General features: G+C 35.4%; 2 protein-coding genes and 1 long non-coding RNA gene across 10 annotated transcripts in view; 2 read left to right on the top strand and 1 right to left on the bottom strand.

Annotated features, from left to right (window-relative positions):
- Positions 1-9,105, top strand: part of LOC126924812 (spectrin beta chain, non-erythrocytic 5) — a 57,422-nt gene extending 48,317 nt beyond the window's left edge. For 5 of the 6 annotated variants that reach the window (XM_050739691.1, XM_050739689.1, XM_050739688.1 and 2 more), the window contains 9 exons: positions 36-2,827; positions 2,920-3,698; positions 3,772-4,140; positions 4,251-4,670; positions 4,747-6,703; positions 6,793-6,921; positions 7,001-7,075; positions 7,274-7,314; positions 7,627-9,105. In XM_050739691.1, coding sequence (XP_050595648.1) covers positions 36-2,827; positions 2,920-3,698; positions 3,772-4,140; positions 4,251-4,670; positions 4,747-6,703; positions 6,793-6,921; positions 7,001-7,075; positions 7,274-7,314; positions 7,627-7,866 — 6,802 coding nt within the window. In that variant the 3' untranslated portion in view covers positions 7,867-9,105. The remainder of the gene's footprint in view (positions 1-35; positions 2,828-2,919; positions 3,699-3,771; positions 4,141-4,250; positions 4,671-4,746; positions 6,704-6,792; positions 6,922-7,000; positions 7,076-7,273; positions 7,315-7,626) is intronic. The other variant, XM_050739690.1, reaches the window with a different exon arrangement.
- A 13-nt stretch (positions 9,106-9,118) lies between these two features.
- On the bottom strand, positions 9,119-20,945 carry LOC126924815 (hemicentin-2-like). 3 transcript variants are annotated; one of them, XM_050739710.1, is made up of 7 exons: positions 19,152-20,945; positions 17,063-17,192; positions 12,553-12,752; positions 11,588-11,908; positions 10,520-11,011; positions 10,263-10,415; positions 9,119-10,160 (listed from the first exon to the last, which is right to left on the bottom strand). In XM_050739710.1, the coding sequence occupies exons 1-7, from the start codon at positions 19,516-19,518 to the stop codon at positions 9,871-9,873; spliced, it is 1,953 nt and encodes a 650-aa protein (XP_050595667.1). In that variant the 5' UTR covers positions 19,519-20,945; the 3' UTR covers positions 9,119-9,870. The 3 variants fall into 3 exon arrangements, with proteins under 3 accessions (XP_050595667.1, XP_050595666.1, XP_050595668.1); XM_050739709.1 differs by having other exon boundaries at positions 9,119-10,415; XM_050739711.1 differs by lacking the exon at positions 19,152-20,945 and adding an exon at positions 18,878-19,145 and having other exon boundaries at positions 9,119-10,415.
- LOC126924828 (uncharacterized) lies at positions 17,890-18,881 on the top strand. The gene is made up of 2 exons (XR_007713720.1): positions 17,890-18,168; positions 18,259-18,881. It is a non-coding gene; the product is annotated as an uncharacterized LOC126924828 (long non-coding RNA).
- Positions 20,946-22,379: the final 1,434 nt, after the last annotated feature.

Below are 22,379 nucleotides of genomic sequence, written 5' to 3'. Positions count from 1 at the left end.
TGATAAAATTAAGAATATTCTCTGTAACTTATTAGGGAATCTTGGCAACATCTTCTTGGTCTCATTCGAAACCGTGAACAGAGGTTACAAGCAGCCGGAGAAATTCACAGATTCCATCGGGATGTAGCCGAAGCATTATCTCGTATACAGGAGAAAGAAGCAGCTTTACCAGAAGACCTAGGACGCGATTTAAATTCTGTGCTTGCGTTAATTAGACGCCATGAAGGTTTCGAAAACGATCTAGTCGCCTTGGAAGCACAACTCCAAGTTCTGGTTGAAGATGCATCCAGATTGCAAGCACATTATCCAGGAAATAATGCAGTGCATATTGATCAACAGCAACAGATTGTTCTTGCTCAGTGGGAAGAGTTGAAAGATAGATCTGCTCACAGAAGAGATCAGTTGCAAGCAAGTTGTGACCTGCAACGATTTTTGACTCATGTTAGAGATTTGATGAACTGGGCAGCTGGACTTCGTGCTGCAATGTCAACTGAAGACAAAGTTAGGGATGCGGCGAGTGCACAGATCTTAAAGGCAGAACATGAAGCTCTGAAAGGAGAAATCGAAGCAAGAGAAGATAGCTTTAGCTCAGTTCTTGATTTGGGTGAGGCTATGGTTCAAACTGGTCATTATGCTGCCTTAGAGGTCGAGGAAAAATGCAATCAGTTGTTAGATGAGAGGCAAAAGTTACATACTGCCTGGCAACAGAAAAAGGTACATTTGGATCAATTGATAGACTTACATTTCTTCTTACGAGACGCGAAACAATTAGACAACTTGTCAACTACCCAAGAAGCTGCATTAAGTGGTGATAATTTTGGTGATTCCGTTGAAGAAGTAGATGCTCAAGTAAAGAAACACAACGAATTTGAAAAGCTATTAGTTACACAAGAAGAAAAACTAACTGCTCTGCAAGAGCACGGAGACAAACTTCTAGCTCAGAATCACTTTGACTCGCCTACAATTGCCAGACGATTAAGTGAAGTTGTACAGAGACGTGCAAAAATTCGAAATCTTTGTGAGACGCGACGGAGGAAGTTAGAAGCTGGTTTGTTACACGCTCAGTTTGTTAGAGACGTTGCAGAAGCTGAATCCTGGATCGGCGAAAAGCAGAAGAAACTGGAAGCCGAGGCATCGAAAGGCGAAGTGTCTAGTTTGGAGGACAAAATCAAGAAATTGAAGAAACACCAAGCGTTCCAAGCTGAATTGGCGGCGAATCAGAGCAGAATCGAAGAGATCAAGGCTAAAGGAGAGAGACTGCTTCAACAGAAGCATCCAGCAAGTGCTGAAATTCGACAACAACTGGAACATCTTAATGCTTCTTGGAGAAAACTGCTAATCGAGTCTGGAAACCGTGGTAGAGGTTTGGAAGAAGCTCAGGATATTCTGGAATTCAACAACCAAGTGGAAAAAATTGAGGCTTGGATAAGAGACAAAGAGATGATGGTCCAGGCTGGAGACACCGGAAAGGATTACGAACATTGTTTAAGTCTGCAGAGGAAACTTGATGATGTAGACAGTGACATGAGAGTAGACGACTCTAGGATAAAGGCTATCAATGCTCTGGCTGATAAGTTGATCAAACAGGGCAGGGACAATGAATCGAAAGCTATTCAACAACGTCGTGACAACTTCAACAACAAATGGAAAGGCTTGCAAGGAGCACTGAGTGATTACAGGGAAATGCTAGCTGGAGCTTTGGAGATTCATTTGTTTAACAGAGACATAGATGATACTAGTCAAAGAGTCATTGAAAAAGCAGTCGCCATGAACACCACTGATGTCGGTAAGGATCTACCTGCTGTTGAACAACTGCAGAGAAAGCAAGAAGCAATGGAGCGAGATATGACTGCCATAGAAGGAAAATTGAAAGAACACAAAGCAGAGGCCAGAGATTTGTCATTAAAGTACTCAGACAAGGCTTCACAGATAATGGGAATACTATTAGAATTACAGTCCAATTGGGACGATTTGCAACGATTTACTCAACATCGTCGTGAAGCCTTAAATCAAGCTTATACTCTGCACAAATTCCAGGCCGATTTACTCGAGTTAGAACTTTGGGTAGCTGATACAATTAAACGTATGGATGAGTCTGAGCCACCAACAACAATATCTGAAGCTGAAGCTTTATTAGAACTTCATCAAGAGAGGAAAGCAGAGATTGATGGCAGACAAGATACGTTTAAAGCTTTGAAAGAACATGGACAGAAGCTTCTAGCTATTAACGAAGATATCAAAGATAACTTGGAACATTTGGAAGAGCTCCGACAAGGGTTGGCCAATGCATGGGAAACTAGGAGGCAAAAATTAACACAGGCACATCAATTGCAATTGTTCAAAGAACAGGCTGATCAAGCAGACAGTTGGCTAGCGACGAAAGAAGCGTTCCTGAACAATGACGATCTTGGTGAATCTTTATCTGGTGTAGAAACATTGTTACGTAAACACGAGGAGTTCGAGAAAATGCTTGTCTCTCAATTGGGTCGTATTGACGAATTGGAGAAATTTGCGAATGAGATTTTGTCCAAGGAACATGCTGATGCTAACGTTATTAAGCATCGATTAGCATCTGTCTGTGCTAGAAGAGATAAATTGCAAAATAGTGCAAGGGCAAGAAGGAAGAAATTATTGGAGAGCCATCACTTGCATCAGTTCCTTAGAAATATATATGAAGTTGAGGGTTGGCTTCATCAGAAACAACAAGTGGCTAGTGATGAAAACTACAGAGACTCATCTAATTTGCAAAGCAAGATACAGAAGCATGCTGCTTTTGAAAGTGAACTCATGGCAAATAAAGGAAGAGTAGCTGCAGTAGTCAATGAAGGTAAGCTGAATTTATTTTTTAGGTCACAGTGTATTTTTAAAATTGCAGCTACAACTGTCTTGTTTAATAATTTTTACTAATTTTTCTATCAGGTGAATCACTAATTGAGGAGAAGCATTATGCATCAAAGAGCATTCAAGAACGTCTAGACGAGTTAGAAGCAGAATGGCGTTTACTCCAAGAAACCAGTGAACTAAAGAAGAACAGATTAAACGATGCTTACCAAGCTTTGCTCTTCAGGCGAAGTTTGGACGAATTTGAGGCATGGATGGATGAAGTGGAAACTCAATTGCAGTCAGAGGACCATGGGAAAGACTTATCCAGTGTAGCTAACTTATTAAAGAGACATACGAATTTGGAAAATGATGTTCTGGGCCACAACGAAGCTTGTGAATCAATTAAAGAGACAGCAACGAGTTTCCAGAAGTCAAATCATTTCATGTGTGACGAGATACAAGAAAGGGCGATGGCTATAATAAATAGATACCATAGTTTGCAAGAACCAATACAGATAAGAAGGGACAATTTGGAAGATGCTAAATTACTGCATCAATTTACGAGGGATGTTGAAGATGAGATGCATTGGTTGTCTGAAAAAGAACCTCTGGCTGCTAGCAGTGATCTAGGAAGTTCTCTAACTACCGTGCAGCGGTTACAGAAGAAACATCATGCTCTAGAGGCGGAATTAATTTCCAGAGAACCTGTAGTTGCATCTTTGGTAAGCAGAGCTACGATTATGGTGAGAAGTGGCCATTTTGCTTCAGAAAAGATTGAAAAATTGTCACAAGAATTGCAAGATAAATTATCGCATCTCAAAGATTTAGCTAGCGTTAGAAAACTGCGTCTGCTTGATGCTGTTGAGTCACAGATGGTAAGAATTATTTGAATAACTTGAATTAATTAAATTTACTATACAGAAGTTTATAGTGTCTTTGTCCTTTTAGTTCTATGCTGAAGCAGCAGAAGCAGAGCAATGGATAAAAGAGAAACATCCACAACTAACTGCCACAGACTATGGAAAAGACGAAGATTCTGTTCAGTCTCTGTTGAAGAAACTGGAAGAGATAGAACGAGACTTAATTGGCTTTGAAAACACTATTGGGAACTTAAAGAAACTTTCACACGGTTTGATAGATAGACATCATTTTGATAGCAAGAACATTACACAAAAACAATCAGAGATCGAACAGAAGTTCAAAGAATTGCAGAAATTGAAAGAGTATCGATCTCAGAGATTGCGTGAGAGCGAGAAGTTCTTTAAGTTCATCAGACAAGCAGATGAAGTAATTGAATGGATTGGAGATCAGACAACTGTAAGTTCCTCATCGAAAAACCTACATATATTGTCCTTCTAGGATAGTCTAACTTAAGCTAGGATTAATTCTATTAATATTGAAATAAATAAAATTAATTTATTCTATAGGTTGCAGCCTCGGAAGATTACGGTTGTGACGTAGAACACGTTGAGCTTCTCATTCAGATATTTGACAACTTTTTAGCCGGTTTAACAACGAGCGAAAGTCGAGTATCAGCAGTACTGGATGAAGGACAAAAATTAATAGAGGAAAATAATCCAGAGAAAGCTAAAATATTGGCAAAAATCGATGAGACCAAACAACAATGGGAAGATCTGAAGGAATTAGCGCATGCACGACAAGATGCACTAGCTGGAGCAAAACAGGTGCACATGTTCGACAGAACTGCGGATGAAACTATTTCGTGGATTCAAGAAAAAGAAACTACTCTCAGTTCCGATGGTTATGGTCATGATCTAGAAACGATTCAAGCTTTGGTAAGGAAACATCAAGGATTCGAAACGGATTTGGGTGCTGTTAAAGAACAGGTATATTATAAATATATGTTCATTATGAGATAAATTATAATTTATCATATATTAATTGAAACAATATTGTTTTTAGGTTGAACTGCTAATGGATGAGGCTTCGAGATTAATTGAATTATTCCCAGATGCTCGTTCGCATATAGAAGTGAAGCACCAAGAAGCTGAAGCAACCTGGAATGAATTACTAGAGAAAGCAGCTCAAAGGAGGAGCAAGTTAGCCCAAGCGGAACAACTGCAGACATACTTGGGTGAATACAGAGACCTGATATCATGGATAAATGAGATGGTAGCCAAAGTAACCGCCCCTGAATTGGCTCGTGACGTGCCAGGTGCAGAAGCACTGATATTGAGGCACAACGAGTACAAAGCAGAAATTGAAACACGCAATGAAGCCTTTGAAAAATTTTACAAAACGGGTCAGGAATTGATAGAAGAAGGTCATTTCTTGGCAAAGGAAATAGAAGATAAGATATCTGTCCTACAACACAGACAACAGCTCTTGAAAGACACTTGGGAGCAAAGAAGACACATCTATGAACAGAATCTGGATACCCAGTTGTTCAAACGAGAAGCAGAGACACTGGAGAACTGGATAGTGAGTAGGGAGCCAATGTTGAATGATGGGAAACTGGGAGAAAGTATTTCACAGGTGGAGGAATTCATAAGAAAGCATGAAGACTTTGAGAAGACTATCGAAGCTCAAGAAGAGAGGTTTAATGCACTTAGACGCATAACTATGTTGGAAAAGGCGTTCCAGAAGCAACAAGAGGCAGAGATGGCAGCCAGACAGGCAGAGAAAGAAAGAATAGAGCGTGCTCGTTTAGAAGAACGAAAACGGAAGGAGGTACAAAGAATAACGGAAGAAAGGAAACGCGAGGAAGAACGAAGAAGACTACTAGATAGTCCACACCGTACTGTGCACGATGAAATCAATGGAACGTCCGATGAACACGAGTCTATTAACAAATTATCACCATTAAAAACTTCTACTGCAGCTGAAGGCCTAGACTCAACGCCTCAAAAATCACATGGACTATCACATGTATTTGGTGAAAAATTGAGAAGAACGACTCCTGACATTAAAAGAGCAGAGAGCATGAAGGTAGATACAAAGAAACCGAAGAGAACGCCCAGTTTCACGACCAGAAGGAGGACTCAGAGCTTCAGAAAACTTCAAAGGATGGAGAATATGGACGCTCTTCCACCAGTAGAGATTCAAGGTTTGTTAGAGAGGAAACATGAGCTTCAAAGTGCTGGCAAGAAGGCAGCAGTGCGTTCCTGGAAACAATACTATACTGTATTATGTGGACAACTTCTGTGTTTCTTCAAAGATATGGAAGATTTTTCACTGAGCAAGGCAGCCACTGCTCCTATCACCATCTTCAATGCCATATGTGAGAAAGCAGATGACTATACCAAGAAGAAAAACGTGTTCAGGTTGAAATGTACAGATGGATCAGAATTTTTGTTCTTGGCACCAAGTCAACAAGAAATGGAAGACTGGGTGAACAAGATATCATTCCACGCCAAGTTACCTCCCAGTATGCAATTGTTAAGTTACGACGAATCGCAAAAGGAAAGTTTAGAGAGGTTGCAGAATGTGTCTATAGAACATACTGATGATAATGTTTCAACTAGTAGCAGTCACGCTTCGACTCCTGAACTGGAACGAAAGAATTCTGTAATTAGACGCGATGTACCGAATCAACACTCTGCAAGCAACGTGCAGATTGAATTCCTCCAGATGCATAGGCAAAATCAACAGAAACGTGAATCACAGAGTAGTGCTGAGTTCATAGCTTCGCAAAGAAACGAATCACCTCAGACCCAAACACAGTTCTTGCAAATGCACAGACAGCTACAATTGCTTGCACAGCAGCAACAAATGATACAACAAGAGCAACTAGCAAGTCAGAGGGACCAGTATCAATCAAATTCTGGAGATAAACCACCTATTCCTCCAAGAGGAGCACCACCTCCTATTCCAATGCGATCACCTAGTTCAGAAGCTATTCCTCAATACAGACGCGATGGTATATTAATTTAATACATTTTCTTTGAATGAGTTGATTAGAAAAATATGAAATAGTAATTGGAATATGATATTCTTGTGGTTTTGCAGACATAGAACAAGGAAGATCCAGTTTTTATCAACAACGTAGCGCAACCTTGAATCATAACGGTTCCAGTCAGTATTCATCGACTGCAACCTGGCATAGACAAAGTAGTGCAGATCTTAATACTTCACAAGGTACTTAGGAAACCCTCATAATTATATTTACGTATGCGTAGGAGATCCCTTGTTTTCATTGTATGTCGTTATTTTGTAGAATTAGCACCTCCCTTGCCATCAAGTGCCCCTCCACCAACCAGAATAGCTCAGTGGAGTGTTCCTCATGATCCTGGTTAGTCGTTGTTAATTGTTTGTCAACGCATCATTCTTGCATGTTTTGTTCAACCTTCCAATTTTGTGTGTTTTTATCTATCCTAAATTGTCTTCCTAATAATATCTATTTAAAATAAAAGTTTTCTGCGTCAATAATTGCATAAGATTAACAGAGTCATCTTAACAGAAAAATAATAAATATTATTTTCTATTACAGCTTATGGAAATGTTTCTTATGGAATCACAAGATCCAGAGAGGTAATTATATATTTAAATAACATGAAATCAACATGAAGCCAGTATTATAAATTCTTTTATAACTAAATTATTGGCTTCTTGATAAGAATATTCATAAAGTATCTTATACAAAACTCAAACGTGTTTACCAATTAAAATTAATTAGATCCTTACAAAGCAGTTATTAGTCCATTACTGTTCATTTATCTTCCTTATTCAGTTGATAGGACTATAGAAATAAAAGAAGAAAAGGAGATAAAGTTAGGAATAAAGAAAGATTTAAGATACCAAATTCAGAATTTAAATCTTAAAACATATTTTTATTTGTTATAGGGTGTGCAACAGAATAACTCAACCTTCACAGGTAGACCAGTTTCTCTACCGCCATCATATGTGCCTCCTCCAGCAGTTCCACAAAATTCTCAACCCCTCACGAACGTGGAAAGTAGAAGAACTAGCGAAAGTGGATCAGAAAGTGAACATAGCGTAGGAAATAATCGCAAGGACCGCGATTACAAACGAAGCTCTGTTCTAAGTAATCTATTTGGTAGACGCAAGAAACCTCAATCGTAATCCTATTGATGACAATATTTACGCATACAGAACATGTCTGTAACGAGCGTACAAGTTTTTATGGAACAAAACCGAGATTAAGCTCCTTCGAGTCAGAAAAGACACGTGTACGTGCTATTTTTATAGCATGATACATGAGAGGATTCCTGTAAATTATATATATTTTTGTGTACTATACAAATTAAACTTTATCGTTCACGTTATAATACATTGAGTTGATCATGTATAAAAAGAAAGCTATATAGAAACCATAACACGAATGAAGAGAATATTTGACTCTAATAGTATATGAAGTTACAATTTGACCTAATTTTGAGAACAATATATCTGAATGAATCCCTGATATTAAAGAAGTATACATTACAACGATAACTTCTAAGAAGTTCTGTGGCATGTTCAACTCAAATGTTAAAGTCAATATAGAATGTATGAAATATACATATATGGAGAACTTGCATTTTTCTATTATTTTTCTTTTTTACTTGCGTTGAAATGTGCAAATATGTCTGATATGTCAGGGATTAAAAAAAATATTAAAAAGAGAAGGAAAAGTGACTGTTGGACAAATAAGTTTTAAAGTATCATTGTTATACAAAGATCCTCCATTTTTGAAAAATCTACTATGCACCATATGGATTTTATGGAAATTTATTAGAGTTATTACGATCGTTCAATTGTTTCGTTGATTTCTTTAGATGCACCGTAAAGCTACAAAGAAAAGAAATATGTTAGAATTACACCTTACACGCAATGAATGTTACTGAATTTATTTAAAGTGTACCTGACTTTAAGAGGAAAGTTGAAGTGTATGGAAGAGGAATATGCATTTGCGCGAATAATGTAAGGTTTAAGTTTTATAGATGTCAGTAATATATGTATTGCAAATACTTATATATTTGGAAACGCCTGTTCGGGACCAATGAATTTATAATGTAATTAAAATACCAGAGATATGTATACATATCATATTTTTTTTAGAAAAACGGAAAAATTATACGTTCTCGAAGATTACCGATTATAAATATCTTTTCTTTTTTATGATGAAATATTACAATGTGTAAAATGTATTTAATGCTACATAAAGATTGATTATATATTATGTAGGTTCGTCAATGCTATTTCATAGTTATGTAGGACATCTTATTTTGCACCAAGATGTCAATGATCGAAAGTTTAAAAGATATTAAATAAATAAAGGAGAAATTTAAATTAATAAATGATATATTTAAAATCCCAAAATCTATTTCTTTAAAATTCACTATAATATCTTTTAATATTACGCTTTGGAATTAACAATGCATTATACTAAATTAATGTGATGCAATGCTGCATTATTGCACTGAACACAATGTTACTTTATAGTGCAAGATTCATCATATACAGTACTATTAAAATTAGCTAAGTATTTCCTATAGCACTAAGTAGCATTTTCTTTACGTAATTATCTAATATGTACATATATTTATTATTTGGCATTCTTTTTTACACAAACATATCGTCGCAAAAATAAGTATCGATGTAAGACTCTGAGTATGTAACAAGGGAAACGATGTTTAACAACGAGATCAGTCACGCGAATACTAAAAATATAATTCCAGTATATTGATATAAAAATGCATTTATGTTGCATAAACAATATTACAAATCTAGTATCTACTTATTACAAAATTACATTAATAAAGCTTAAAATCAATCTAAAATGTAACAATAGTAGCAACAACAAATAATTCAATTTCCAATTAATAAAATAGAAAATTCTCAAGTACTCACAGTTAATATCATTTGTTATGAAATTATCACACCTATTGAATTTTATTTGATTCTGTAGCATTACCATAGAAGGTCTATGAATTCTACTATTCCAATTTTCAATCAAGTAATACAAAATATGATCTGTTTTTAGTGAAGACGGATCTACACAATATGGTCAGTAACAGATAAGTCACAATAGAATAGTTCACCGTCAGTCATCGACGATTGTCATGGCAATGAGCATATCAACAGTTATACAATGGTTGGCGGTTGAAGAACAGCTGGTGCTCGCCTGACTTTCAGTGCTTCTGGGCTCATGGCGCGCACCTGCTTCGTGATCTGGTCATAATCATACGTAACAGCCAATCCACCCTCCGTGTTCGTCTTTCTCACATACGCTTTATTTTGAGATGAGTTCACATTCTTCTGTCTCTCTGCTGTAGGTGTATTGCTATATAATGCATCTGCAGCAATGCTACCATCTTCTTCTCGACGATATCTTCTATTCTTCAACCTTAACATTGAATATACAGCAATGGATACTAGAAGGAGAAGAAACAATAACCCTACTGCAGCTGCTGCTGCAATTACTCTCATCTCCGTTGGGTCACGAATAGTTAGTTTGATATTAGTGGAATCTCTACCCTTTTCGCTTTCTACTAAGAGGGTGTATATTCTAGCGTCCTCTATTTGAAGATCCTTGATCATTAGCTTCGCCCAGTAGCAATTAGTTGGCATATCGTTTTCCTTGATATGCTCTAATGATAATGCTTCGTATTTTGGATGAATACTCTCGCCTAGAAAAAAAAGAAATTGTCTATTTGGCTAAAAAACATATGCTGCAGCTATAAACCTTTTTTTTAGAAAGCTCCATCATTAACAAACATATTTTGATACTCGCCAGCTCTGATATGCGAGCTTCCCCATTGCCAAGCAACGAGTCTAGGCGGAGGTCTCGAACAAAAGCGAGACTTCAAAGTGTGTTCCGGTTCTCCGGCCCATCCTAGTGACTCGTAAATGCCCTTTCCACCGGAAGACGGCCTCGCCTGTATCTCAGGCGGTCCGGTTACGTGGAGCACGTAACGAGCCTCGCTGGGCATTTCTCTCCGCACTCCGTTGATCACATTGAATGCCACGCATCGATATTCCCCTTCGTCGGACCACATCACGTTCTTCAAATGTAAACGTTTTCCACCGTCTTTGGTCTGCAGCGGATTCTCAATGGTCTCCGTCACGCCACCACGAAGATGCACCCATCGATATTGAGGCGGAGGATTTGCTTCAAAATCTATACACTCGAAGGGTTCCAAGCTTGTACCAAGCAAAGTCGTTTCTTCAAATTTTTGCGCGGTATCGTTGTAAGTAGGATCTTCTGATTTTAATCTGGGACCATCTAAAAATAGAAGACTTAAATAAGATTTGAAGGTAATTGATGGTGATCACTATCAATCAAGAATAATTACAGTAATATAATAAGATTCTTCAAATTTGCAAAACGGGTACATTATTCATAATATTTTTTTTAAATAGAAAATGTACTTCCATTTGTCATGGCATTGTATATCATAGGTCTCAGTGGTATCGGAAAAATATCCAGCAACAAATAATATCGTCGCTCTAGTGTCGGGAGGATTAAAGAAATAATTATTCTGAATGAAAGGAGACTACAGTGGTCTAGAAAAGAAGCCACAATTCGTCACAAGGAGAAACCCAATAACTATTATATAAAGCAAACCGTAACGCTACCGCTAATAAATGACAAATGGACGTTCATGTCAATGAGCACACAACTGCCATTATTCTATCCAACTGTTTCTCTGTTTGAAAAGCGCTTAGGACAAAAGTGCAGCATAATTAGGCGAGGAAAGTAGCCAAATTGACGTGTTCTCGTTGTTGATCACGATGGTTGTTGTTCGTAAAAGAAAAAGAAGAAAAAAGAAATAAGTATCATGGTAAAAGTCGCACTAACATTGTACGTCCAGTCTATAGTTAGCCGCGGTGCTTTCACCGATAACGTTGACCGCCTTGCAAGAATAGAGACCGGCATCGTTTCTCTTGACCGGCTCGAATCTCAACTCGGAGCCGGTCATCGTGCCGTTCTGCTGCGTTCTGTTTAGCATCAACGCCACCACGTTGCTTGTTACCGCGATGGGAGTTGTATCCTTGAACCACTTGATCGTTCCGCTGGGATTGCCATCCGCGAAGCATTTCAGGCTCATAAAGCTGGCCGAATCCTCCAGTGCCGCCACCAGGAGTCGGGGCTTCGTTTCTATTCTTACATCTGGGGAGTCTAAAATTTGATATACATATAATTTAGTAATGGTTGAACATTGTTTTTCCTTTAATGGGGCACAATTAATATAATCAATTTTTAAATACTTTTGGATAAAAGTTGAAGATTTAGTAGATGATTATTCAAAGAATTATTTTTAGTCTTTCCTATAAAAAGAATTAGGATCGTAAGAAATTTGAGATGTAATCCCAATTCTAAGAAACATATCCCAATTTTAAAAGAAGTTTTAACGCATTTATCTTCGAAAATATGTGCTATACAGAAAATCTGAAACCTTGCAATGATCGTTTCTCGACAATTTTATATAAAGAAGGAAAAATCCCAACTCATAAGTTACAGAAATGACCATTTTTCTAATATCTTACGCCAAAACATTGCTACTTTCCAAACAGGGTACTCTTACAAATAGAAACTGGTCAAATCATCTACCTAACTGCAATCATTAGAAATTCAGATCTAATATTAGATTTCTACTTTATGAAAGGAAAGATTATCATCTGCCATAGGGTTCTGATGTGTATTCACTGGAGTGGTCAAAAGTGAAGTGTAGCGTGAATTGCAAATACTACGATTGTTTCTATTCTGCATTGATAGAAACTTGTCTAATATCGGTTGTACAAAAGTACGTGGAATATACATACAATGCACATCCAGTCGTGTTTCCGCAGATGTTGGAACAACGCTGGATGGATGCATCGTGATGCACCGAATCGGCAGACCATGGTTTTCCCTTTGTCCACGGACACGGAGGAGGCTGTGGGCTGCCCAGGTTTTCGGACTATCCACTTCTGTCGCGTTTGTTTGCTCCCTTAATGGTTCTACTTCATCCCCTCCTATGTACCTGTGTAAAGGACAAACAATTGATATTAAAAAGTTTTTTTTATAATAAATATACACTAAGGGTAAAAGTTTGAAATTATTTTTTTTAGACGCAGCTACATATTTCTCAATTTTCTAACAATTTTAACATTACATCTTTATTAATATTAAAATTAATGTAAATCAAGGTTTACTCTTTATGCTAGGAAATAGTCAAAGTTAATTTTACTACTAATTGAAAATTATTCTTCATCTTGATAAATTTTTGGCTAAAGGATTTGCTATGGTAACAGAATTCCAATTCTAAGTTGGTCTTTTTTTTCTTAAATTCTTAAATTATGTGGAGTATGTAGTGATTTTAAACTTTTCGATAGTATACATACACCTATGTTTTATATATGTTAATTCTAAAATAGATAGGGTGAATTGTTATATTTGCTAAGATTCACATGTACTGAAAGTAAGTCAAGGATATTCTCATATACTTATGGAGAATGAATGATGTATTCATACTGCATATCTACCGCAGTATAACTAGAACTCCAATATTGTTCATTAGCTTGTTTTTAATCCTTCTGCTGTTTACTAAAGCTAATTATCAAGCTAATGCTTGGTTTCAGTCATATGTTTAATACCCATCTATCAGCTTATTGTTGGTTCCATAAGTATATTTGATATCTTATTATTTAAATATTTTTAATATATTTGAAGATTGTTCTTACGTTGGATTTAGCTACTTTATATTTGGCATGAATAAAAATGTATCACAGAATAATATAGGTGTTACAAAGAAACATTAACTAGAGTTCATTATTAAAGATGATCAATTATTAATTAAAAAGTTCATTATTAATGATGATCAATTATTAGTATAAAACTCTAAGGGTAACATCAAAACTATTTCATTGACTGAAACTCCTAATTGAATGCTAAACAAACAAATAATAGTTTTCTGAATAACTACAAATTAATTCTTTAATATACTTATTCTTCGGTACAAAATACTTGGAAGAACTTCCACAACCATAAACAAAAAAAAAAAAGTGAATTACAATCTTACCAATCGGCTAAAAATTTTCGAACTCAATTATCTACAAAACTTGCGATATATTCTAACAAAATTTCTACAATTGCAGGTAGAAAATATCGTCACTGCTCCATCCTAATCGCAACAGCCGTTACGCCCAAGTTTCCGGAAAGCGGTTTAGTAATTTCCCACGAATACCGATATTCAAGGTTTATACCCTTTCTAGAGTGATTCACGGGGAGACTATGCCCGCGGCCAGTTTCTCCGCTTCTATGGCTACAATCTGCATAATTACGCTTGCCGTTGCATCTTCAGCGAAATGGAGCAAAGAGGAAGAGACAAAGAGTAAAAGGAAAAAATATGAGAAACGACGAATTATTTAGACAGCGTGCCTATTAAAGGCTGTAAAAAGAGTCGCTGCTGCCTCGCCCCGTTGCAACGGCCGGCATCATTTCTACGAACGCAAGACCAAGTGTGAAATTAGGAACTGTTCTGGCTCTCTTCGTTCCACATTCGATTCGTTTCCAACGAATGGGAAAAGAATACACCGGTATACGTAAGTGAAATTCACTGTTCCGAGTCTCTTTCCTGTGAGTTGCTCTTTTACAAGCACTGATGACACTGAAGACATAAAAAATACATAGAATAGTGAAATGCTCCGGCTATGGATTGATTTGAGTGAAAATTTACTATTCATACCGCGGATGTATATGGAAATTCATATTTTTACCAAAATGATTAAACGAATGGAGGAAGTGAAACCTAAATAGAGATTTGTCTTATCTATTAAATATTACAATACTTTACTTTTAGTTTAGATATATTTATATATTTCTTCATATTATTATCCCGTGAAGTATTACATCTTGAAATGTGATAGCAATCGTCTACTTAATTTTTGTTCTTAAATCTTTCTACTTAAACAAAAAATCTGTACAGGGAATATTCTATTTTAGTATAATTTGTTGATAATTTAATTTGCCGCTAGCTTAGAGGCAGAATTCTTTTTACCTGTTTTTTATTTTATGAAATGATTTCCAGCGAAGAGAGAAATCATTCTTTACAATTCTTGAAATAAACGTTAATCGTTCGAGAGATAGAATTCCGTGAAAAATGAAACGGATCGAATCCGATTCACGGACAATTACCAGTGAAACTTGTCCCCCACTCGTACCACTTCCTCGTCTAACTTAAATCGTTTGCGCTTTCTAACTAAGCGATTAACGATCTATAGCGATGAAATTTTCGGCCACAAAATATCCGTTTTATTTTTAGAGATAAAAAAGAATAAACTTCTCAAATACCTAAATGCAATTAATTAATCTGTTTCTCAATTTGAAAGAATCAACAGATTTCTAATTTCACGCAGGAAATAATCGTGCTATAAAATTCAGTGTACCGGAATTAATATGCAGTTACGGATGGAAGAAAGTTTCAAATTGATACGCTATTAATTTTAGTATCTTACTTTTGTACTAAATATTTTTACCATATTATCGACAGTCATCTAATTCTATAGTATATAATATATTTATTCATTGTTCGTTGTGAATTCTTTCATTATAAATGACCAAAAATAAATTTAAAAGATTTGAAACAAAAATCTAAAAATATTCTATATTTAAAAAACTTTTTACAATCGCTCTTTTGTCCTGTAAATTACAAATATTATTATGTATGGTCCGTTGTTCCAATAGAACAAAATGGATCATACATAATTCGGTAAAATAATATAAAATGAACAATCGTTGTGTATCTATTATTTCCTTATAAAACGAAAGAAACTTTTGGGACAATCTAGTAAATTAAATCGTGAATTGATCAAATGTGGACTAAATTGAACAATACATATTAATCTCATTTATAACTTCAACGACTATACCAAAGGCACAAAATGAAAGTAGCGACTTAAATTCGCAATTAGGATTATATATCGTTTGAAGATCAGATTAAAACGTTCCGCGGATGTGTTTACATCGCGTAACACGTGCATTCACGGCTGCCAGGCGATCGTGGAAATTGTAACGCCGCTCATGCGAACATGATGATCGGTACAGAAGTGAGTTTTATGTTATAAGAATTTAGATGAGGTGTGGCTAGCTGATCACTAGACCATGACGTGAAAAAAGAAGCTGCTAGCAAACCTCTCCGCTGCGTAAACACCGCGTTATGGGTTCTTGCCTCGTCTATAGCCTTTGTGAACCGCACTTTTTATCTCTTAGCAAAACACTGTTTTCATGAAACCAGAGAATCTGCAAATACAAAGTATACGTCAGTGTCTAGTTGTATAAACGAGGAAACTTTTTAGGGGATTCTTTTTGTCAATGCCAATTGGAGTATTCCCAATAAATAACATTGAATTACATTAGATAATTCCACTTTAAAAAGGGATTTGTTTTATAGCTGAAACTTCCAGGAACGTGGTCGCATTTCTTTTGAAGTTTTAGACCCCTGATTTTCAAGAAGAAATTTATGAACTAAGATATTGTTTATAATTTTCAATATTATAAAATTAATCTTTCACTGTAAAAGAAAAATTGATTTGAATATGTCGGACTTTTTACATTGAAGCTAAAAAAGAAGCAACTCGGTTGGACAAATAATTTTTGAAATAAAAATTCCTAAGTGTGATGACATAAAGTCTTCCTAATTTTATATAAACTACGTCATATTTCATTTTAAGTAAGGTCCATGACACTGACAAAAAAACTGACCAATTTGACGCGGAATGACCTCATTTTTGCTTTTTATAAAGTGTTCATTTCTGTTATTAGATTTGTGGTTAACATTTTATTTAGATTTAAAAAGTAACAACGTAATTTCGCCTACAGTTAGCATACCTTGAAACGAAAGTCGTTGCAAAAACGATAGGATATAGCCAGTACCGTTGCACAAGTGTTTTGTTGCTGTGTACAATTGGAATGAATGTAGCCAGAGAACCAGAAGTGAATTGAAAAGAATACAGTCTTGCACCATTTTTTAATCAAATTATTAATTTTAGTAATTTTACTTAGTAATTAAAAGGCGATTTTTTTTAATGATTTCACAAGAATCTTTTGACTGTAATATATAATGATGGATTTTTCATGGAAAATTTGTGGCAGACGAATCTCATCTTGTGGGATAGCAAAATGATGGAAAGACAGGATTGTGTACCTATATTAGATATGGAATAGAGAATATAAGATCTGTCAAATGAAATAAGAGATATAAAATGCTACTGTAGGAAACATGTATGCTCTACTAACGATTATGCAGGTTTGGGCTAGGTTTACCCTTATAGTGGAGTAATTAACTGAACTCACCATTTGATAAGCGCTGGTGGGTTTCCATATCTTGATACGCAGGAAATGGTAACTTCCTGGCCTTCCCTTAGAGTTAGGGCGGAGTTTAAAATCGTCCCTCCATATTCCAAGCGTGGTTTGCGGGGTTTTACTGAAATACATTGACATTTAATAATAACGGAAATAAGAGAGAAACTTTCAATTTTTTTATTTTCATTCATAATTGCAATTAAATCAAATTATCCACTTTCATTTTACTTTCCCTAGCACATTAATATCAAATAAAAGAATATTCTTTATAACTTGCAATAAGTACACTATACATGTTTATGCAAATTTATAGTTTTATTAATATAACTAAAGAAATAGAACTTGAATAGAAATTTATGTTATCTACTAAATATTCTACAGTTGTGCGTGAAAGTGAAAGAAAATTTGAACATATTCCAAACATTAATTTCTTAAAAACCAACCCTTAAACGGATTTTATTCTGCACTTTTGGCTTATTTTAGCTCCTGCTTCACGTATACTAGACAAATTTGTAAAGTCGACTCTCTCGAGAACAAATCCTCATATGAAAACAATTTATACATTTATACATTTATTATAGATTTATTCTTTCACCTAGATTCACCCCCTTGTCGACTATACTATGATTATCGAAATATCCTATGCAGGTCGAGTTATTCTATTCTACAGAATATTTTCGTTAAAGCGGTTGTTGCAAAAATCCAAGCTGCTAAGAGGAAAGTAGAACGGAACGACTGGTTCACGTTGCATCACACTGCTGCCCGCGTTTAGCGAATTTTAAATTGCACCGCCAAATCTGCATCGTTCCATTCGAGGAGGCGTCAGAATCTGATTAGCCACTTGTACGATTCGTCGAGGATCATTCACGTTTGTGGAAAGCGATACCTGTCAGGCTGACGTAAAAACCCAACGTTCCGTTAAAACTAAGTGTACACACTTATTTAACGATTTAACGTTTCGTGGAACGTTGTGTGCAGATCGTTAAGTAGCCTCTGTTGATTTCTTAATTTAAACATATTACATATGTACATTAATATGCGATCCATCTAAAGCGGTAATCCTGACCGTGGAATCTCAGTGGAAATTGGATTACTGGGTTGATAAATTTCAAGATTTTTAAGTGTTTTCTTAGAGATGAATTTTCGTTAGAAAAACTGGGCAACCTGTTCCCATATCTTTTTTCTAGATATCTTAAGATGGTGATATGGTACAGATGCAGGCTGGTATCGAAGATCGGCTCTCGAGTGGATGAAAAAATTCTTGGTCTGGTGCAGGTCATGGAAATTTGGTTGATGATGGCGGTAGAGTGAAGTGGAAGGTTTTTGGAAGCGTAAAACGTGCCGCTATTTATGTGGGATTAGAGTTCAGTGAATATAGAAAAAAAAGAACGTTCAATGAGATTTTAGAGATCAATTTTCTTAAGTAACAAATGGTGCTTCATACAAGAAATAGACAAAAAAAGATACATGGAAAGTCGTAACAAAAACAAATAAACAAGAACAGTATGTTCAAACAAAGCGTAAAAACTATCTAGAAATATATATGAAGTAGATACAGAAGATTAAAAAATAGTTTTAAAAGTAATAAGAAAGTAATATTAAAAAACTAACAGTAAATAATAAAATCCAAGAAAACAAAATAAGAATTATTATAAAATATAATGAATCTTATAAACCATACAAAAGAAGTTCCTCCCGTAGAAATTACTAGAAAGTACAATTGATATAACTATATGCAATGAAAAATGGTAAATGTTATTCAGTTTGATAAAACCTATCCAAATAATAAAGAGATTGATATATCACCTTCCATTGAAATACAATTTAAAGGAAATTCTCCATTGAAATACAGTTCTAACCTCTTTTTTTTTACCTCCTAAAACTCGCTTCGAACTTCATTCATTTCTGAGAAAATAGCTTGTAATAGGTTTATTTAGGGTACCCTGTATAGAAAATTTAATCATTAAAAGCTTGCGAGAATAAGAATTACGTATTATCCCTCTAGCGGCGATTAATCAAACTATCAAATCCCGCCAATTTATGTACAAAAATTGTTAAAAATTCTTCAACCAAATCTTACCCCTAACTAAAAGACGAGATGGTAAAGAAGTTAAGGCGTCCTGTCGCGTGAAATCACCAGAAGTGACTTGACACTCCCAGTAGCCGTCATCGAAATCGAGGGAGGCTCTCCTGATAAGAAGGGTGCAATCGCTGCCGCGTCCGCTGGCCCATTCGTATTTATCCGGATGCATACCTACTGGTTTCCGGTCCTTCTGCCATATACATTGACCCCGTTTGTCCTGTACCCTGCACCTTAATTGTACATCGTCACCGGAGGAAACTTCTTGATACAGGGCTGGAGTTTCCGCGAATCTTTGCTCACCGGTAATTCGAACAACTATCAGAAATATGATCACAGTGATGCTTTGGAGATAAGTGAATTTCATCTTGGAAGGTAGTAATTTAATTTGTAATTGAATATTATGTTTTTCTTGAAAATTCTTCTTCGTTGAGATACTTCTTGTGTATTTATTATATTTATTAAAATTATTTGTTTTACTTGTGTATTTTTTATAGAGTATATTTCATTTTATAAAGTTCCATTGATTATTTGGATGTTTATTATCAATAACGCTTTAGTCTTGTTCCTGTTAGCGATTTTAATTTCAGGTGAATTATTAATTGTTCCTTTAATTGTTCACTTGTATTGTTTTATTTCGTGGACATAAGTTCGTTGTTAATTATATCACAAAATAACTACAATTTTTAGTTCGTTGATGCAATCGATGTTATTTCGAAATAATCGATTGTTAGATCGATTATTAATAGTTATAGCAAATTAGCGGCAAAGGAATCACAATGAGAGAGCTGTTTCGAAAGTTCGTAAAATCACATCACTTTGTTATTTCTTCCGTATTCACAATTAGTTGTACATATTAAATTAAAAAAAATTATTTATAACAAAAAATTAGGATATCTTTCCTTTTCTTTAATAAAATAGTTTCACTGCAAACACTATACGCTTCGATTCGATGGAATTTAAAACATAAATATTCGACGCTTGCAAAAAATTAAAACCTTGTCACATTTAATTTAAATTAACAAATAGATTTGAAATTATAGTTTCAGAGATGGCGTTGATGTTCGTAGTTAATCCAATAATCTACAATCAACATCGAGATTCTCTCTGTCGAAGAACATAAGACGAAGTGAGCTGTTGTGAAATTCGAAGGAAACTCCGTGACAGCTAAGATCCTGCAGCGCCATCGTCGGTAGTTGACCAAAACATTTTCACATCCCTTATGAAATTTAAATTTTTTACACTGTTTTTTACTACCACAAAACACCAATATAAGTACCAATTCAAAACTTATTCAAGTAAATTAATCTTCTTTGATCTTCCCTAGATACAATAGTCTCGATCAAACAAAGTCATGTTTCATCTAATTAAAACTTTGATACGTTATAATAATTCGATCACTTTCGTTATCATTTGTAGCGGAAAATTGAATTCCACTGCATCCCATACTCAACAATAACAATCAGCTGTATATCATCGTAAGTAAGTTTTACAAACTTGAAGATTTTACTCTCGATATAATCTTTTTTCATATTTTAGACTTGTATATCATTATTTTAAAATGTTCTGTTTTTTTTTAATAGGGATTACTGTATAAACCACCATCAAAATTTTGAACCAACAATTTCACATAACAAAGTTCTTCGCTAGACACGATTAAACTTTCACAACACGCAATTTTTTTTCCAAATGTTATTGAAGCTAGGTATTAGTTGTTAAGTATTATAATTTGAGGAGAATAGACGTATTACGTACAGGAAGCAGCGATGGTTGAGAAGGAAGAAAAGAAAACAGCCCGCTGGACGTAAAATCGAGTGTATCTAGGACGTTGGAGTACAATGCTGGAAGCACGTAGTGGAACTGAGCCGGAGTTAAAGCCAGAACGTTCATCGGAGTGGAAGCGGAAGACGGGCCCCAAACGCAGGCCCACGCGTGCGTATCCAACCCTGTCTCCTCTGTTGGCTATCCTTATTATTCGAGCGTGTTATCATTATGCCATGCTACGGCGAGTTTAGCCGCCCATTTGTTCTATATACTTTTTATTTTTGTGCTTAGCCAGGGAGAAACAGCATTACCGCGCCCTCTCCAATTTCCAACCCGGCCCCCAAACTTGTCTCCACAAAGTTTCAAGAGAAAGCTCCTTACAGATCATTACAAGTCTATACTAAACGTAATTTAACTACCGAGGCCCTTTTGCGCAATAATTTATCAATTAATAATATTAGTACGTTAGAAAGTTGTAAGTTATGGATTATAGATATCTTTTTCGAAATTTTACAATTTTACATCAAATAGGATAATTAGATATGGATATTTGTTTATTTCATTTGCTTTATTATCAAACTTGTTACTACAAGAGAGCCTATTAATTTGTAACTTGTAAAACTTTATTAATAACATTAATTTGATTATACAATGAGGTCCAGCAAACAATTTGATAAGTTCTAAGGAAGAAGAAACGCACGTATTTTAATGCTTTATTACATTTTAAGTTCATATGTCCTAAATCAAGATAGAAAGAAATAGTTATGTTCCTATTAATGTGTTCTATGAATTATGATAAATTACCGACAGAGATGCGCGTTACTTTCTATTCCCAATGCGACCGTCGAAACTCAGTAAAGGGAATCATATTGCGCGTAATTTTCACTCGCGGGATAATTTATAATTACTACTAACAAGGTTAACTATGTGGCAATAAATACCGTGACTGATAAATCGATAGTTTAATACAGAGTGAAAGCAGTTTTGCGGGAAACCGATGAATCGCTTCTTCATAGACGCACGAATTAATAACTGCGTTAATGAGCTATTAATAGATCTAGTTAATTGCTTATCTATTTTATCGATATAACGAGCTTATGGCAATGAATAGAATTTGGAAATATCGTAAGAATTAGTCTGAGCTGTTGCATTAATCGTGACTATCCAAGGTTGTTTTTGTATTCTTGGGAAAATGAGTTTTCCCCTATGGGAAAATACACTCCCTGCGTTTCTGAAGGAAGTGCTTTTCATGGCTATGAATGGAAGTACGTGCACGTATCCTTACAACAAAGTACACGCTACGTTTGACGTAATTCTGCATTAGAATATGTTTGAGTCTATAATTGAGCTATTTATTGATATTTTAAAAAAGAATAATTCAATTTATCCTTTGTTAGACTTATTCAAAAGTAAAGTTGATGTCGGACGCTCCTATATGTACGTGTATAGTAATCATACGCACGC

The sequence above is a fragment of the Bombus affinis genome, chromosome 15 (genome assembly GCF_024516045.1).
Source record: "Bombus affinis isolate iyBomAffi1 chromosome 15, iyBomAffi1.2, whole genome shotgun sequence".
Classification (NCBI taxonomy): Eukaryota; Metazoa; Arthropoda; class Insecta; order Hymenoptera; family Apidae; genus Bombus; species Bombus affinis.
This window is presented reverse-complemented; position numbering and strand designations above follow the sequence as displayed.

Excerpts from the sequence above, each read along its gene's own strand:
- LOC126924815 (XM_050739709.1), bottom strand. The coding sequence starts at position 19,518 with ATGAAATTCACTTATCTCCAAAGCATCACTGTGATCATATTTCTGATA. Across the intron at positions 12,753-17,062 it reads CCACCAGCGCTTATCAAATG|GTACATAGGAGGGGATGAAG; the intron begins GTGAGTTCAGTT and ends TCCTTTACACAG. Across the intron at positions 11,909-12,552 it reads AACACGACTGGATGTGCATT|ACTCCCCAGATGTAAGAATA; the intron begins GTATGTATATTC and ends ATCAAATTTTAG.